Genomic DNA, 16891 nt, shown 5'->3' with positions numbered 1-16891 from the left:
AATGGAGATTCAATATTGGAATATTCAATGGTGGCGGCGGCGTTCACATCGCTATTTTCAAATCTGTTTAAATTTACCGTTGTCGTGCATTGTCGTTACAAATGGTTGCAAGCAAATGTATGAAATCGCGACGCGGATCACAGAGTGTCCATATATAAACCGAATATAACGATACATTCGGATTGCAGTTAGAAATATTCACCCGAACTATATCCTCAATGGATGATAGCTTTTTTCAGTGGCGAGAAGGTGATAGACCTTCATCTAAAGGTGATTTGCCATTCCGGTCTTTTGAGGTTCCGGATAGCGAAGATGAGAGCAACGTCACGAACAGAAGCAACGCACAAGGGTATTGTGTTCTCGAATCTAGCGGCGACGACGATACAAACGATCTCCAAGACTCAAGGTACAATGTTTAATAAGCTTTGTTTCATTCGAATCCTGAACATTGACCACAACCTACCTTCATTTCACCTACATTTTTAGGGTTCCGTATCTCGGAATGGAAAAACGGAACCCTTATATGATCGCTTTGTTGTCTGTTTGTCAAAATCATTTTTCTCGGGAACGGGTAGAGGTACCTAATTGAAATTAAAATCAAATATCAAGATCTTCGGTCCCTTAGAGGCGTAAAAAATTTGAGCTTCTAAGTCAACGAACTCAAAAGATACGGCCATTTATATCACATATTTTAATACTCGCAAACTCAGTCATGAAAACCTGTCAGGTAATTTCCCATTGAAATAGAAATTTTTAGAAAAGCAAGGTCTCACAGCCCAAGTGAATGAAGAAGAAATAAAAATTTCGTGGGTATAAACGGTTAGTGTTTTGTATTCAATTTGACTGATGTTTCGGATGAAGCCAGGTCAACCTTCCTCAAAGCCTACATAAAAAAAAAATCGTATACATGCCGTATATTATATACCATCTTACGGGAGAGCTAACTAATAATATCACAATTATAGATCATGAAGTTTATACTATTTACAGAGTTTTCAAATAATATTGTTTAGTTAGCAATTTAAACTATTATAAGTTTAAAGAATTATTTGCCCAGAGAAAGGACACGACATATTAGCACAAGTAGAGAAAAAAAGTTCAAAAGTAGTTAATTTGTAGTTATATCACATGAAAAAAAAAATTGTTAAACTCGCACACTCACTCATTAAATCCTTTAGGGTAAGTTAAGGATTGTTATGCTCTGCAATCAAGAAACCATTGAAAAGAACATTTTTTTCAGATCGTCCTTGGAAACCAGGAATAAGAATCGACGTAACACCAATCGTTTAACTAACAGCTCAGATTGTTCAATCACATCCAGTGAAGGTGACCCCCAGATCAGCAAAGATGATGTACTTGATGGTATGTACTAAATATTTGTATAAGTTGGTTTTGAACCATTCGGGATTGTAAGATATAATCTACAATGACTAAAGTACAAATTTCGTTTCTCATTCCATAGAAAGTAGTTCAGATTCAGACATACCAATTTGGACAAAGAAGCGTGGTGCAAAAAAAATATTTGATGATACCTATGAAGAAATAGCAGACTCGTCTGAAACACAAGACAAACAGATTCGGCCTATTTCTGTGACTCCTGACAGCTCTAGTCCGCAAGAGAGCCCTTCAAGTGAAAACCACTGTGATCATGATGATAGTGTGTCCGTACTTGAAGAAGACAATTATTTGTTATCCTCATCTAAATCTGATGAAAAGAAGAACAGCAAATCTGCATTTAATGGGAATGGCGTTTTGCCATGGTCCCTTGAATCAAACGAAAGCACAGTTTCACACTCGGAGCAAGAAGAAATTGTCAGTGGTAAGGCTTGGCCTGAAGAAGACGATAAAAATTCTATAAATATTTCCGATGACTCGGACACCACTGGCACATCTAATGATTCGGATGTTCAGCATGTCGACCTTGTATCTGATGCAAGTGTAAGCAGCTCGTGTGCACTAAATTCAAATCCGGAGAATGTTGCCACGGTTCTCTCTCTTGTTAAAAGTGAGGTAGGGGTTGGCAACATAGATCCACTTGTTGCACAAAAGCGAGCCATACTCACTTTTAATATAGAAAAGGTTCAGAATCAACTGGCAAAGTCCAAGGTTTGTATAATTAGTAATTCAACCAAGTATGCAAATATATTCGGATTTCTGATTTCTACAAATAACTAAATTCTAAAGCATTCAATGCTAAAATATCTGTTTTAAAAAATTAGAGATGAAAGTATGAACAGTGAAGAATTTCTGCCTTATGCATATATTAACAGGTTTCTTTTTTGTATTTCAGATGGTGCTTCATACCTTAAACATTGATTTGCTCCCAGATAAAGGTGAAAAATTGAGACGGAGTATTGATACTGATGAAACAAAACTCCAAAAGTTGTCAGAAGAATTGGAATCTCTTCCAAAGATAGGTACACCCAAGCCCTCGAAACCAGCACAAGGATACATTTCTTCCCTTCAATCTTTGGTCAAAAACCCATCTGGTCCAATGGAAATCAAACCACTTGGCCTAAAAGCTCTTGCAACGCAAGAAAAAGAGCAAGCCTTAACTGTAGAGAGGCTGGCAGATCTTCACGGATCATTGAATGCTCGTCCAAGTGAAGACGAGCAAGCTCAAGATCCAAAAGGTCTAAAAATTTCCCTGATGCCGCATCAACGACATGCTCTCGCATGGCTTCTTTGGAGAGAGAAGCAAAAACCCCCTGGTGGAATTTTAGGTAAGTATTGATTTCTGAGCTGCTAATGTTTACATTGAATTATCAAAAAAAGATTCACTCCTTAAAACATTAAGTACCATGGTGAAATAATTACTTTCAGCTGATGATATGGGTCTGGGAAAAACATTGACAATGATTTCTCTAATTATGTCATCTTTAAAGGATGTAAATTCAGATAATGATGAAGACGATGATGACACGTGGCTACAACGTAAAAAGACTATCCGTAAGTAATTGATATTTTTTTTTAAGCCCACCAGAATCTATTTATTAATTTCGCTATGATTAAATGATTGCTCATTTTTCTTGCGCAGAACCTTATGGTGGTACTTTGGTGGTGTGCCCTGCCTCGCTACTTTCTCAATGGGAAACTGAAATAAAAACACGTGTGAAACGGGGTATACTAGCTGTTGAATTGTATCATGGAACTAACAGAGAAACTGTACCAAGACGTTTGGCTAGGAATGATGTAGTTATCACGACTTACAATTTAATTAGCAGAGATTATAAGGTTAATGCTGACTCCATCCTCTACAAGGTAAGCATTATTATAATAAAATTTTTTTTACTGAAATTATTATAGTGTGATTTTCATTCATATTTATACTTTACATCATGCCAGTTATTTTTTTTACATTGAATATAGATCAACTGGAAAAGAGTTATTCTTGACGAGGCTCACATAGTACGTAATCATAAAAGCCAGCAATCAGAAGCGGTATGCCATCTGTCTGGGCGTTATCGTTGGGCTTTAACTGGTACACCTATACAAAACAAGGAGTTGGATCTTTATGCTCTTTTGAAGTTTCTGAAATGTTCACCATTTGATGACCTGCGTGTCTGGAAGCGATGGGTAGATAATAAGAATGCTGCTGGGCAGGAAAGATTAGCTACTGTCATGAAAACTCTGATGCTACGCAGAACTAAAGTCGAATTACAGGCTAAAGGTGGCCTTGGTTCTTTGCCAGATAAAAATCTGGATGAAATTCGCATTAAACTGGATCCTGAAGAGCAGCTGGTGTATGAAAAAGTTTTGGTATTTTCACGTAGCCTCTTTGCGCAGTTTTTACATCAGAGAGCTGAGAAAAATCACATGTATGAAATGCATTCCGGAAAGTTTGATAACCCATCATTTCTTAAAACGCGTAAGTATTAGCAGTTGTCCTGAAGTTTTATTTTCACATTCATTACCGAAAATCGCAAATATTGCGTTCAGATCATTCATGATCATTTTACACTCTGTATATTAAGTCTTTAATTGCAGCAAAGGATACACAATTCACGAAAGTACAAAATGAGCTGTTGGCAAGGCACGCCGATGTCAAAGCTCATGAGATTTTAGTTCTCCTACTAAGATTAAGGCAGGTCTGCTGTCACCCTGCGCTGATACACGCCATGTTGGATCAAGAGGACCTGACAGTAAATGATATTGTTGATGAAAAACCTGAAAGTATTGATGTAATGTCTAGACTTGGAGGTTTAAAACTTGAAGATGATGAAAATATTGATCCGAATGAGATTGGTGTCGATCGGAGAGTGGTGCAAAATTTACTCACCACAAACAATCCCGTTTTTAATCCGTCACGACAAAGCTCCAAAGTAAATAATGAATCCATTTTTTAGATATGGAGGTTCAACAAGTATGAAATGTTTTATTACCATATTTGCAAAATATTTGTGAAAGTTCAGCAGTCTAATACGTACAGATTGTAAACCCAAGTCCCACAAAAATTGCAAGAATCTAGAAGCCACTTAAGATAATCTACTGAGTTATTCGTATGGAATACATATGTTTATGATATCTTTTCTAGTTGAGAGCTGTACTCCACACAATACAAGAAATACTGGATAAAGGTGATAAGATGATAGTAGTATCACAATGGACCAGTATGCTGGAAGTTGTGAGGTCTCATCTTAAAACCCTAAATGGAGCAACTTATGATATCCTGTCTGGAAAAATTCCCGTAAAAAATCGGCAGGTACAATTTGAGTTTTTGTCTATACGTTTGAAAAACTTCTTATTTTTATATTGCACAGTGATTTTTTTTTTGGCTACAATGATATTCTTAGTTTTCTCACACATTTTTAATATTTATTTTCATGAGTATTTCACCAACTATCTTGGTCTACACATTTCTATTTCTAATCCTTAAGATGTTTGTGTTGGAAAAAATGATAACCAGGCCTGTAGTTACGATATATTTTACTAAATCACATATTTATTTAAACAGACCGAGTTCTCGTTACTTCGGAAATAGGATTAACGACTTTCTTAATTTTTGTAGCGCATAGTGGAGTCGTTCAATACAATAGACTCAGCACCGCAAATTCTATTACTATCGCTTACTGCAGGCGGAGTGGGCTTAAATTTGGTTGGCGGCAATCACTTACTTTTGCTTGATATCCATTGGAATCCGCAATTGGAAGCGCAAGCACAGGATCGAATTTACAGAGTTGGCCAAACTAAAAGCGTTTACATTTACAAGTAATACATACGAATTATTTTTTGAGAATACGTTGTGCAAACTAACATGCGAGTCTACATAAGTAATTATTTCAGATTTATGTGTCTGGACACTGTAGAGCAGAGGATTAAAGCACTGCAAGACAGAAAGCTAGAAATAGCAAACGGAGTTTTGACAGGAGCAGGTACTGCAGCTGCCTCCAAGTTATCGATGGATGATCTCAAATCTTTGTTCAGCTTGTAAAATTTTTATTTTGCCAAACGCCCGCACTTTCTGATCTTACTTACGTAATTTTACAAGAAGTCGATCGACCCGTTACTTTTCGATGTATCTATTTGCTGAAAACCAAAGTGTTTTGGTACGACTGAAGAAAATACGCCCTATTTTATAATATGAGAAATTCTACATTAATCTATTTTATAAGTGAATATATTTATGTATAAATTAGTTATAGGTGTATTCGTGAAACCTTTTCACATACGTTATTGTTTCAAAGCATTCTTAAGCCTAGTTTTTTGAAGCAGTAATCAATTATTCCATTAATACTAAGATTTTTTCTATGCTGTGACTTATATTTATACAAAAAAATAAACATTATTTATGTTAATATATACAAAAGCTAAAAAATTTACTGTAACACTCGAGTTATAGTGCACATATTTTTTTTATCAATTTAATATTTGGTGCAAATTGCTTACTGTAATGATATTAGATAAGAGTACAATTTCGAAATTTTCAGGTGAGTTGTAATGATATTGAAAGAACAAAGCGGAAATACAAATGCGGAAAGTAGGAACCCTTCTCAGGACGTTGGAACTTATTCACAGTTATTTTAACTATCTTAGATCGGATGAAAAAGTTGAAGCGACAAATTGGCAAGACAAGTCAAATGATTGCGTTTACATATGATATCAATTGAATATTGATTTATTCAACAAAAATCAGACAGGATAAAGGAAAAATTTACATGGGTAAGGAACAGTGTAATTATGCTGGATATTTGTGGGTTAATATAATTTTAAGTGTATTTGGAGATATGCATGAAAAGTAAAATTAAAATAAATCCGGTTTCGGATTTCTATGAACAGGATAAATAATAGAATTTCCGATATCACATAATCGTAAGAATATAAAAATAAATAATCATTCCGTTCTCTGCTTGTTCCTGATTGGTTTTACGAGGAGCTAGTAACGTTATGTTGAAAATACAAATGAAATATATTATAACATTGGTACTAATTAACTTTCGGTTAATTAAGCAATATGTTAAAAACGAATATTTGGCTGTTCTAAGGAAAATAGTGAATCTAGTAGGGCTATATAATACATGAATTTCAATATTAAGATCTGCTGGGGCGATGATTTTCCAATGAGAATAGTTATTTAGTATACAATTTCAAATGATATAGGCAAAGTCATACGATTTTGACAGGCAGAAGTACTGAAGTACAATATGCAACGCGTCGCCGGCGAGAAAAATTGATTAATAAATTTAATTAATTAATAGCAAGAATACTACGTTAAATTCTCAACCATAAGTCCAGGACAACAAATTGCCCTTGAGGGAAAGAATGGCATCAAAATATTGGTATTTGTTGCATGTCGGACAATGTGGATAATTTCTTATCACAAGTTTCTGATTCGTACAAAATTTGACGATATGATAAACGTCTTGGAATATATTATTGCATAGAATATGAAACCACTATAGTAGGTGTGGAGCATTCCATCGCTAAATGTAGCAAGTGGAATTCCACACTTCAGATATTTGCAGTTTCGAAAAATTAAGTTCGTTTCAAAGACTTGAATATTAGCGATGCTGCTAGATCGCTTGAACGATGTAGTTACAATCCATGTTCACGAATATATGACTGAAGAATTAGATCTTGACCTTCTGATGAACGAATTCATCAACTTTAACCAACGACTGCAGAAAAGTAACTTGAGCCGCGTTAGATTGAAATAAAAGTGTACTTTGTACAGAAATGATTACAAAGTTTAACGGTATCGTTTTATGTTGGTCCAAATCCCCGCACCTAAACTCAGTTCTACACCACGGAAATATACTTATTACTTGTTCAATAAAGATTACATTTGGAATTATAGATGCAGGCGATTTGATGGTGATAATACTTTGAGGAGTTACCAAAGACGTTGAAGCACAGTTTACACTATTCTACAACTCTTCCATGTACAAACTCCTTTTCAAGACGTTGCTTCTGGATTAGTTTTTTTTTGCCGAAGATTGCTGTGCCTAATTCCGTAGAGAAAATACACTGCAAGCCCTACAGTAAATGAAAAAGGTTTTGTTAAGGTGTCAACTCGATGTAAAACTTATTTAAAATGCTGATCACTTTGGATTTTTTGCAAATTGTCGAGAGATTTGAATCAGTAATTGTGAACCAATCGTTTTTAATTGCTCATCTGTTTTATCTGATATAGCATAGCTATTTATTTACAAATCAAAATATTCTCACCAATGGCCATCCATACACCAAACCGAACCCAAGTCATGTTATCTAACATCATCATCAAGTAAATGTTGATAAAAATGCTGAGAGCTGGCAAGAATGGAACAAAAGGTACCTAGAAATTAATTGATATGATGAAGTTTTTCAATTATACTGAACTTCTGAGAAAAAGAAACATTCTCATGTTAGTTTATTTGTTCTGTCTTCTTAATACTTACAGAAAAACTAAGCTTCCTTCCAGACACTGGCTGCAGATACACGGAGACAAGAATGCTAACTAGACTTGCAATTAGAAGTACGAAAATTGCAACCGCCCATGGTTCAATGTTTAAAAGTTTATCACCGGCAAAAACAATCATCATTGATGTACATGCGCAGAGTACAACTGTCAGTGGTCAAAAAAGGGGACTTACGTTAGACGATTAGATTTTGTAGAGTTGAAATCAGTGGAGTGGAAGCTTCCTTATCTCGACAAATTGAAGGTTCAATTCATAAATGTTCAGAAATTAAGAACACTTACAGTATGCAAATACCAGCCAAGTAACCAGACTTGCTGTCAGTCTCGTTGAGTGATGCAGTTTATTTCCATTGAAAAATTGCTTTGCAATAAATGTAAAGCTTTTCAGGGTACGATCATCTTTTTTTTCGTAAGCCTCGCTCTCCTCGTACCTAAAATTTGTTGAATGAATCAAAAGTAAATGTTGACCTGAATGGATTTATATTACCAATTGTACATCATTTTTAATCAACGCGAGTGATTCTGGGAGTATCTTGAATAGTTACTCAATCAACCTCAACCAATTCTTACCTTAAAATTAAAACACAGGCCGCAACAATCGAATAAGCTAGCAAAGTCCCGATGCTCATCATGTCAACCAGTTGTTTCAGCTCAAATATTGCGGCCAGAATCCCTGAGGACACGTTTTAACGTGGTACTCGAAACTTGGTCATGGAAAGTTATATCAGAGAAATTATATAAAATAGCCTCATTACCTGTCAGTAATCCAGTACAAAGAGTTCCAGCAAGTGGAGTCTGAAAACGGGAGTCGATTTTCCCCATCCACTTGAAAATCAAACCATCTGAGGCCATAGCATAGATCACTCGAGGCAAAGGGAACATTGCGCCAAGTAAACTGTGATGAGAAAACATTTTAATCTTGTCACCTAAAGCAATTCTGGGTGTCTTAATTGGTTTTGCCTCCTCGCAAACGACAACAAACAGTCTTATCACGAATATTTAGCATTGACAAATACATACCTTGCACACAGGCCGCAAATTGCCCCTACAGAAACTGCCCATTTAGCCCAATTCCATCCTATCGTCTCAAAAAGATGGGGCAGCGGGGCATCGGCATTCTGGTCGTAATAGGGAAGAGTCATTGTCAGAACTACCGATATGCCGAAGTACGAAAGGAAAACAATTGTCAGAGAAGCAACAATCGCAATTGGTATGGATTTCTGCGGACTTTTCGCCTCTTCTCCTGTGGTTGCGACGCAGTCAAATCCAATGAAACCATAGAAGCAGGTTGCTGCGCCAGTTATGATGCCCGATATGCCGTACGGAGCAAAACCTCCGGTACCCCACGGACAGCTTGACTCGGTACACTCCACTTCGGTTCTCCAATTCGCAGCGTCAGCTTTAAAGTTTGACATAAATATGTTATGTGAGGAAAAAAAGCTTGAACAAAGTTTGTGTCAAGTGAAGTCAAGAATGGTACATATCATCAATATTTTTAAAAGTTTGACATACATGCTGCACATAGTACGAATAGCGTTACCTTTGAACGAACCAGCAATGATGACAAACAGTACAACTGACAAGTTGATTAAGGTGAAAATGTTGTTGGCCAGGGATGACTCCTTAGCGCCAAAGGCCAGAGCAGCTAAAATTATCGAAATTTCAAGACCACCCAATTTCAACGACACACATACCAAAGGCAATTCTGCCAATTACCTTCAACCAATTGATTGTATAAATGAATTCATTTTGCCTGAGAAGGACATTGGAGAACGGATAAAGAAATTGGTGAAGCTGACCATAGATTAGATGAATATAAATATGTTGTAATAACCAGAGAAAACCAGAGTTATTCCAAAGGCGAAAAAGTCCGGATATGCGGAGAGATAGTCAATTTCAATAGGCATGGCACTCTGAAACGTCGTCTTCATAGTGTCATTGAAAAGGGCATCGACGTAGGTACTCAGTGCACGCACCACACTGGCAGAGCCAATCACATATTCCAAAATCAAAGTCCATCCTATTAGGAACGCTATGAATTCACCAACAGCAACATAGCTGTAAACGTAAGCGGATCCAGCTCTTGGTACCCTGGCACCAAATTCCGCGTAACAAAGACCTGAAATTTTTTTTTGGTTGTGATAATTCAAGCACACAACAATGCAAATGTTCTTTTCAAATATTTCAAGAATTCTCAATTTCGTTTTCTATCATAGATTACGAGAGAATTTTTGGATGTCGTTTGAACCTTGAGTAATAAGTTCGAATGGGATTCGTAAATTAAAATAAATTAAGGATCGTTGTTCAAGATTTACTAAATTCCTCTATTGCAATTTCAAAAGCAGTCTTTTCCCAAAATTTTGGTTCCCATCTTTCAGCTTTACCGAAGTACCCTGTTTCGAACGTTTGCACTAACGGTGTGCACCTCGATTCGTATTTAGAGAAACCTGCTAGTACGAGACTAATTGTAAAGAGGTAAAGTGAACGCGTTAATTTTTAGCGTACCATGAGGATCGACATACTCCGTCGTCGTTAAGCGGGCATCCCGGAACTGTTTGAATTGTGAGACTATCTTATTATGAGCTTTTGGGTAAAGTCGTAATTTTTCTATTAACAATTCCTGAACTAGTGTACAATAATCTCCATTTCTTACGGAAGAGCAGTAAGATATCTGGATTTCAGATAAGGATTAGAAAAGCGTCGTGATGACGTTAACTTGTTTCAACAAACTTTGGAAGAGTTTCACCAGCACCTTTTCCGGAAATAGAATTGAGCCGTCTATGCAACTCTCGAATTAAGGTATAAGTCTTCCAAAAACTATAAGACTTCGGAATAAATCTCTTAAACTGTGCCTTATTTTTTCAAATTTTTAAACTTCGTAACATGGTTTTTCTGAAAAATTTCGAGATATTGAATTTTTGAGAAAATTAACAAGCTACTTCGAGTCCTTAAGGCAGTTTACCACATAATTTATTCTGTATTGAACTGTTACGTTATCAGACCTGCGAAAACTGACGCAACTGCGGCTATGGCAAAAGATATGATAACTGCCGGTCCAGCGGTATCCCGAGAAACTGATCCCGCCAAGACATAGATTCCTACACCAAGGGTCGACCCTATGCCAAGGGCCGTTAAGTCGAGAGTTGACAAGCATCTGGCTAATTTCGTTTCCTGAGGAGATCCTATTTGCTTCTTGCGACTCAAGGTTTTGTATATTATGTCCATCCCAAGAAGATTTATTACGTCAAGCTGTAAATTAAGGGCGTGAATAAGTTGAACGTAAATTACGTACACACAGGGACAAAAGAAAATGTTGGCATTTTTCAGTCTGCTTTTTTTGGTGTTGTTCGTTTCAGTCGGATTATTATATTACAAAGCATTCAGATGCCGTATTATTTATCAGATAATTATTACTCACCACATGAATTTTCAATAATTTTAAATCCATGGTCGTTAAAATGGAATCCGCGGTACACTAAAGTAGATTGGCGTTTGAAATTTATGAATATATTCGTTATATTATGTAGAGTATTTGTTCAATTCGTTCGTACAAACATGCGGACGACAGCTCTTAACACGCGTGTCTGTCATATCATTTATTCTCCACTGACTAAAGAATAAGCGGATTGTCTCGTTCGACAATTATTATCAATTGATTGAATCTTGTACCAAATCATTCGCGAGGAACATTGCCCTCAGCTAAGTTGTACACTTTTCAATACATGTGTAGATTTTCATACATGTTGGTGCTGGCTATTAATGACGTATTTGACGTGGAACGAATGAACGAGCGAGATGAAATATAATAAGATGCATACTCTGTAATCGACCAATTTAAACTCTTCAACTGTGTCTGTTTAGTATTCAAAAAATTCACCTTCAATGAACGGATTCGACCGGTTTCAATCAGTAGCAATTATTTTGATGATAACAATGATATCGGCAGAATCATTGATTAAAATTTTACGTTATTCTGCTTCGTTCCGTTCTAGTCCTTCGGTGCTAAACACCTCTATATTGCATGGTATCTGTCCAAATCTGGAATATTTCTAGCCATTAGCCAGGTACAGCTTACTTATATTGTAAGTAATTACAAATTTCCTCGTTCATTTAATAAGTGTCGCGTAAGTATGTAACTGAGAAACTGAAGAGTAGCCCTGTACAGGAACATGCATAGGATAAGCTAGTTAAATATTACTGTTTGCAAAACAATATTTTATCTCCAGTGGTTTGCTGTGAAATCAGAGTTCAGAGTCATTTGCTAATTATGTGTATAATTGAAAAGCAAGTAAAAAGACAGGTATTCGAAAAAAAATGATCTATATGTAACTCAATTTTTTTTGCATCTTTGTCTGATACAAAAGAAGAGCTGCGGGAGTTCTTTTCAAAAAGGAAACCGTTGCAAATAGTTTTATTGTTTTAAACGGTTTATGCAGTAGAAAATAAAGTAGTGTTCCATTCTATATTTGTGACGATGATTGTAAATGAACGTACTTCTTGAATTTTGCATTATTGTCGAGATGATAGTTGTATCGTAGTTTTATTAGGGCCTTAGTATTCGATTGCAACACTTCCTGAGCGTTGTAGATCGTGTCGGAAAATCGAGGTATTTATTAAAAGTGTCAGTAAATTAAACTTGCAGGGTGTTCGTGATTATAGTATTTCTAATCGTCTACATACCTGTTTTATGAGATGACACGATTTCTCATCCTTTATTAAGGATCATTCAGGATAAACGCATACTCACACGCCAACATAAACAAAGTTTGAGTAGAATCTATGCCAGAAACTAAAAGGCAATTTATTCTACAACGAAAATTGAAAGTGTATATACATATATATTATAATATGTACTTACATGAATTATTTTTTTTTGATTATTCTTCAAGCCTTTTTAGATCACTTTTGTAATGAAAATCATTAAAGAATATAGAAAATGATTTATTCAAGAGGTGCACAATTGAACTCTGAGAAATTTTACAATGCTGTAGCAGGTTTAATTTAGTACCTCCTTTCCTGCACCCACAGAGATAATTTGAGATACTGAACTACACCGAACTCGCAATTACTGATAAAGTGGTTACTTTATTTCAAGTCTGTTAACAAGTAACTTTTGTCTCCGTGCAACACCGTAAATCCCTTAATCTTCGTATTAGAAAGCTGAATACCACTCTGATATCAGTTGGCGGTATAGTTATCCAAAAAATGTCAAACTTGCAACTAATAGTGCAACTAATTGCACTATTTTCTGTTATCTTTCCTTTTAATGTTGCCTGTATGTCACTCAATTACTGATACCTCAAGTATTATTTAAAATTCAGATCATTCAATATTAGCACTGAATTGGTTGGCTTGTTCAATAGATATTGATGGCGGTACCCACTGTCAGTTGTATCTTCTACATCAAAGCTATTATCAGAGTGTGATATATTAATTATGAGTAAGGATCCCTTTGTTTTTTTCAATAGTATCTGGAGCACCTCATTAATTACAATCGAAAGTGGTATGTTATCAGAATCTGATATGCAATCAATATCTATAGACTTTGTGTAATCATTTCTTATAGCGCAATCGTCAGTTCCTCGTATTCTGTGTATGGAGGGATCTAACGAACCCTCTCAACTTAACTTGACAATTTTTAACTGAAGGGTGAAAGGTATAAATTAAGCGTAACATCAAGGCCATTATTAAAAGTATAAATTTTATTTTATAATATGGACGGAATTTATTTTGTACATAGTCATAACAACGCGAATATCACGTTACTTAAAAAGTTTCTTTATCCAGTATATTTCTAATAATTAAACTTACTACTAGATACTTAGCTTGCAATATATAAAGACGTTGTTCATATTTCAAATTTTTAAATGTATGTTGAGAAATTGTCAGTTTAAAAAACTGTAATTTGGACATGTTGCCATAAATCGGCGGAATCAAATCGATATAAACTATGTGCGCGAAAGTAAAGATTACCAAATATTATTTAGTACATTCTACACAGGAAATTCTGGAATATTTTTACTTTGCTTATAGCTTGGAGTTTTATCAGCAAGGATGTACAAGTATATATAGAAGATTATTTGAATAAAATTTCAACCCTTGTTCACTATTCTAATCCACAAAAACATTTCCAAAAAATATTAGACTAAGTGTCTGAGATTCTCCATGTGGAAAACTGATGAGAGTTTGTATTCGCAATAGTGAATGATGAACATTTCATGCGTAAGATCAAATAAAAATATAAATTTGGATTACAGGACACGGCCGTAAATTGATTAGGTAATAAGTAGTATACTTTCACTGTGAAAATAAACTTATCTGTAAAATATGGCTTATAGCGAAGTAATTGTATAATTTACAGAGTAAACCATAAAAATCAGCTGCCTATTTAGATTGGGTCATTTTTGCCGAAAAGCTTGTCTGCTGCCAAGGTAAAAGGGTATGAATAATAAATATTATAAAAATATAACAGACTGCCTTTGGACTTAGAACATCGAATATTTGTATCAAACTATATACTAACTAGAACACATTGAATGAATACATTCATTGTAAAAAACACGGAATGGTTTTGAATAGATTAGATCTTTCCATGAGATTTCACATAAGAAAAAAAACATACTGATGTGAGTAACACAGTATGACGATTTTGATTCTACAACTGTTACTTTCATCACTTCTGCTAGACAATTCCAACAGTTAAAATAAATGTAGATATTCTTTAGATAAATTTGGTGTTGAAATTCAGCATTGCATAAAATCAAAAAGTAAATGTAAATATGAAAATATTGAAGGTAAAATATCCTCTTCGATAATAAAATTGAAACGTCTCTAAGTTATCTAAAAATTTTCATATCGTTTCAGAAGTTGATTGCAATATATAAATGCCAATTAATTTGATGCATTTACAATGCTCAGGTCTGCACAGCATTGAGTAAAAAATTCACTACAAATACGTGAATATGCACATTGTGAGATCCTTTGGCCCTATAATGTTTACGTGTAGTTTGCTACTGGATAAATAAATATTTTGAAGGCTTTTTTCACTAGGAATGAACATATTCCTCAAGTGTGTACTGCATACTAGCAGTTGGCAGATGTTTCTTAACCTTACATAACCAAGTAATACGATACTGCTATCAATGCTAAGATAGAAATATGCATATTGGTCTTCGTTGCATCGGACTGAAATAAAAAATATAATCTTGAAATTATTGAAGTAGGATTAAGCAATATTTAGCTTATCAAATGGTTCAAGGTCACATGGAGTTAGGTATCATGAAAAATTGAAATTGTTTTTGTAAATTTATAAGTGTTAATACTTCCCAGAGCTGATGGATTCACTTTTTCATGCTTTCTTTTTCAATAATTGACATTAATATCGAGAATAACATTCAGTTATCCTGTGAATGATAACAATTTGTGGGAACTTACGATAATGTAATAGTTGCATCGATCACCCTGGCAACATTCAGAACACTTCCAATCCTGGTACCATATATGTGTGCAGTCTTTCATGTTATTCCGTCTTGTTCTTTCGCATTCTTTTTTCGTTGAACATCGTTTTGATATATAATATTGCTTTTTGGCTCCTTGGGACCAATATGGTGTACCTTAAGAAAAAAAAAAACAAGATAATTAATCGTTATCAATACAAAAAATTCGCTAAACTTGATACAATAGTAGAAATACATAATTCAACGAAGTATTTCTATTTTCAGATTTTGGTCTTACAATGATTCAGGTACCAGTAATACTGTTGCTCATTCCATTATTTTATTTGTACTTATAATATAGTAAACTAATCTATCAGTAAATTTTTCTTTTATTAAATGAATTTTTAGAATCATCATTACTGAATAGAGTAAGTAATTGTAAAATAATATTTATGAATCTATATAAAAAATATTGTTTTCAATATAATTGTAATGTGATGCGACTATATTTTAAACTTCGGTTGTAATAACATCAATCTAGAACACTGACTATTTTTTAGAATACGATGTTTTTGACGCTGTTGAATACACCAATCACTAAATAGTACCTCCGATGTGTACTGCAAACAATGTCAACAGGCGCATGACATGGTTGAATAAGTTATAAATTTGTCACTTACTGCCCCATTTAATTTCTGACAAGCAAACGTCTTGTTCTTGTTCACATGTTTTTATCGTGTTTAGGCATTTTTCGATGTTTCCTTCCTGATTCTGACAGACATAGCATTCCAGGGCGTTGCCTATGGATACGAAGTAATGTTTTCATTAGAACTGAATTACCAAGGTAACGAATCGTGAAAGAATTGCAGAATTAATTGGAATCTCGATACTTACTTTGTGACAATGCAAACAATGCGAGTAATGCGCCGATGATAATTTTGTCCATGTTTCACCGAGTGATTTAACGAAAAACTTTAGTCAATGACAAATAACCCACCGTGCGCAAGACTTCGTAAACTTACGGAATATGGAATAAACTCAAGGATCGACGCCCGAACGTTGAGTTAAGGTGCACAGGCCAATCGCAAGCCTTGCACTCCCACCCGCTTCCTCTCTTAACACATGCGAATGAGTATTTAGGTGAAATAATGCAACTGATTGACTGATTCTAAGGAAGATGGCGTTCTACAGAAGTGTACGGTACGACTTATGCTTGCGGCTTATGAGTCACTTTATTGACTGAGGTATACATATATCCGAGTCAACGGCCGCTTGAAGTAGAGCTTTCCGAGACTCGTAAATCCGTCGGACGACACATATCGAAACTATGCGCATTAGCATAAAGTGCTGTACGTGAGCCACAGCAAAAGCGCCACTAACGACACCTGGATATTGGGGTGATAGTTCGTCCGAGCACCACACTTCTCTTGCTTGCTTCAAATAGCCCGCAGGCCTTACACTTCTATAGAACTCTATCTTCGTTGCGTTAGCTTATCATGGCCAACAGGTTGCAAGCCGTGCTTTTCAATTTCGATTTTTCGACTTGTTGAATTGCTAT

The 16891-nt window shown here is 35.2% G+C and overlaps 3 protein-coding genes across 3 annotated transcripts; 1 reads left to right on the top strand and 2 right to left on the bottom strand.

The window, feature by feature from the left end:
• The first annotated feature begins 35 nt into the window (after window positions 1-35).
• On the top strand, window positions 36-5730 carry LOC124176233 (transcription termination factor 2). Its single transcript, XM_046557206.1, has 11 exons — window positions 36-406; window positions 1241-1362; window positions 1463-2106; window positions 2291-2723; window positions 2824-2949; window positions 3038-3261; window positions 3370-3868; window positions 3988-4322; window positions 4535-4702; window positions 5009-5208; window positions 5284-5730. Exons 1-11 carry the CDS (start codon window positions 219-221, stop codon window positions 5429-5431), a joined length of 3087 nt encoding a protein of 1028 aa, XP_046413162.1. The 5' UTR covers window positions 36-218; the 3' UTR covers window positions 5432-5730.
• On the bottom strand, window positions 5450-11476 carry LOC124176236 (cationic amino acid transporter 2). The gene is made up of 11 exons (XM_046557210.1): window positions 11316-11476; window positions 10900-11146; window positions 9732-10016; window positions 9438-9542; window positions 8918-9296; window positions 8653-8792; window positions 8468-8570; window positions 8180-8328; window positions 7878-8044; window positions 7666-7774; window positions 5450-7473 (listed from the first exon to the last, which is right to left on the bottom strand). The coding sequence occupies exons 1-11, from the start codon at window positions 11343-11345 to the stop codon at window positions 7394-7396; spliced, it is 1794 nt and encodes a 597-aa protein (XP_046413166.1). The 5' UTR covers window positions 11346-11476; the 3' UTR covers window positions 5450-7393.
• Window positions 11477-12820: 1344 nt separating this feature from the next.
• Window positions 12821-16483, bottom strand: LOC124175672. The gene is made up of 4 exons (XM_046556074.1): window positions 16228-16483; window positions 16014-16133; window positions 15332-15510; window positions 12821-15082 (listed from the first exon to the last, which is right to left on the bottom strand). The coding sequence occupies exons 1-4, from the start codon at window positions 16277-16279 to the stop codon at window positions 15008-15010; spliced, it is 426 nt and encodes a 141-aa protein (XP_046412030.1). The 5' UTR covers window positions 16280-16483; the 3' UTR covers window positions 12821-15007.
• Between the last annotated feature and the right edge of the window lie 408 nt (window positions 16484-16891).

The sequence above is a fragment of the Neodiprion fabricii genome, chromosome 2 (assembly GCF_021155785.1).
Source record: "Neodiprion fabricii isolate iyNeoFabr1 chromosome 2, iyNeoFabr1.1, whole genome shotgun sequence".
Classification (NCBI taxonomy): Eukaryota; Metazoa; Arthropoda; class Insecta; order Hymenoptera; family Diprionidae; genus Neodiprion; species Neodiprion fabricii.
The sequence above is the reverse complement of the archived record's forward strand: the minus strand, read 5'-3'. Positions and strand labels throughout refer to the sequence as shown.

Excerpts from the sequence above, each read along its gene's own strand:
- LOC124175672 (XM_046556074.1), bottom strand. The coding sequence starts at position 16,279 with ATGGACAAAATTATCATCGGCGCATTACTCGCATTGTTTGCATTGTCA. Across the intron at positions 16,134-16,227 it reads ATTGTTTGCATTGTCACAAA|GCAACGCCCTGGAATGCTAT; the intron begins GTAAGTATCGAG and ends TCGTATCCATAG. Across the intron at positions 15,511-16,013 it reads GTCAGAAATTAAATGGGGCA|GTACACCATATTGGTCCCAA; the intron begins GTAAGTGACAAA and ends TTTTTTCTTAAG.
- LOC124176233 (XM_046557206.1), top strand. The coding sequence starts at position 219 with ATGGATGATAGCTTTTTTCAGTGGCGAGAAGGTGATAGACCTTCATCT. Across the intron at positions 4,323-4,534 it reads CGTCACGACAAAGCTCCAAA|TTGAGAGCTGTACTCCACAC; the intron begins GTAAATAATGAA and ends TATCTTTTCTAG. Across the intron at positions 4,703-5,008 it reads TTCCCGTAAAAAATCGGCAG|CGCATAGTGGAGTCGTTCAA; the intron begins GTACAATTTGAG and ends TAATTTTTGTAG.
- LOC124176236 (XM_046557210.1), bottom strand. The coding sequence starts at position 11,345 with ATGGATTTAAAATTATTGAAAATTCATGTG. Across the intron at positions 9,543-9,731 it reads AATAACTCTGGTTTTCTCTG|CTGCTCTGGCCTTTGGCGCT; the intron begins GTTATTACAACA and ends CGATAATTTTAG. Across the intron at positions 7,474-7,665 it reads TGGTGTATGGATGGCCATTG|GGCTTGCAGTGTATTTTCTC; the intron begins GTGAGAATATTT and ends CATTTACTGTAG.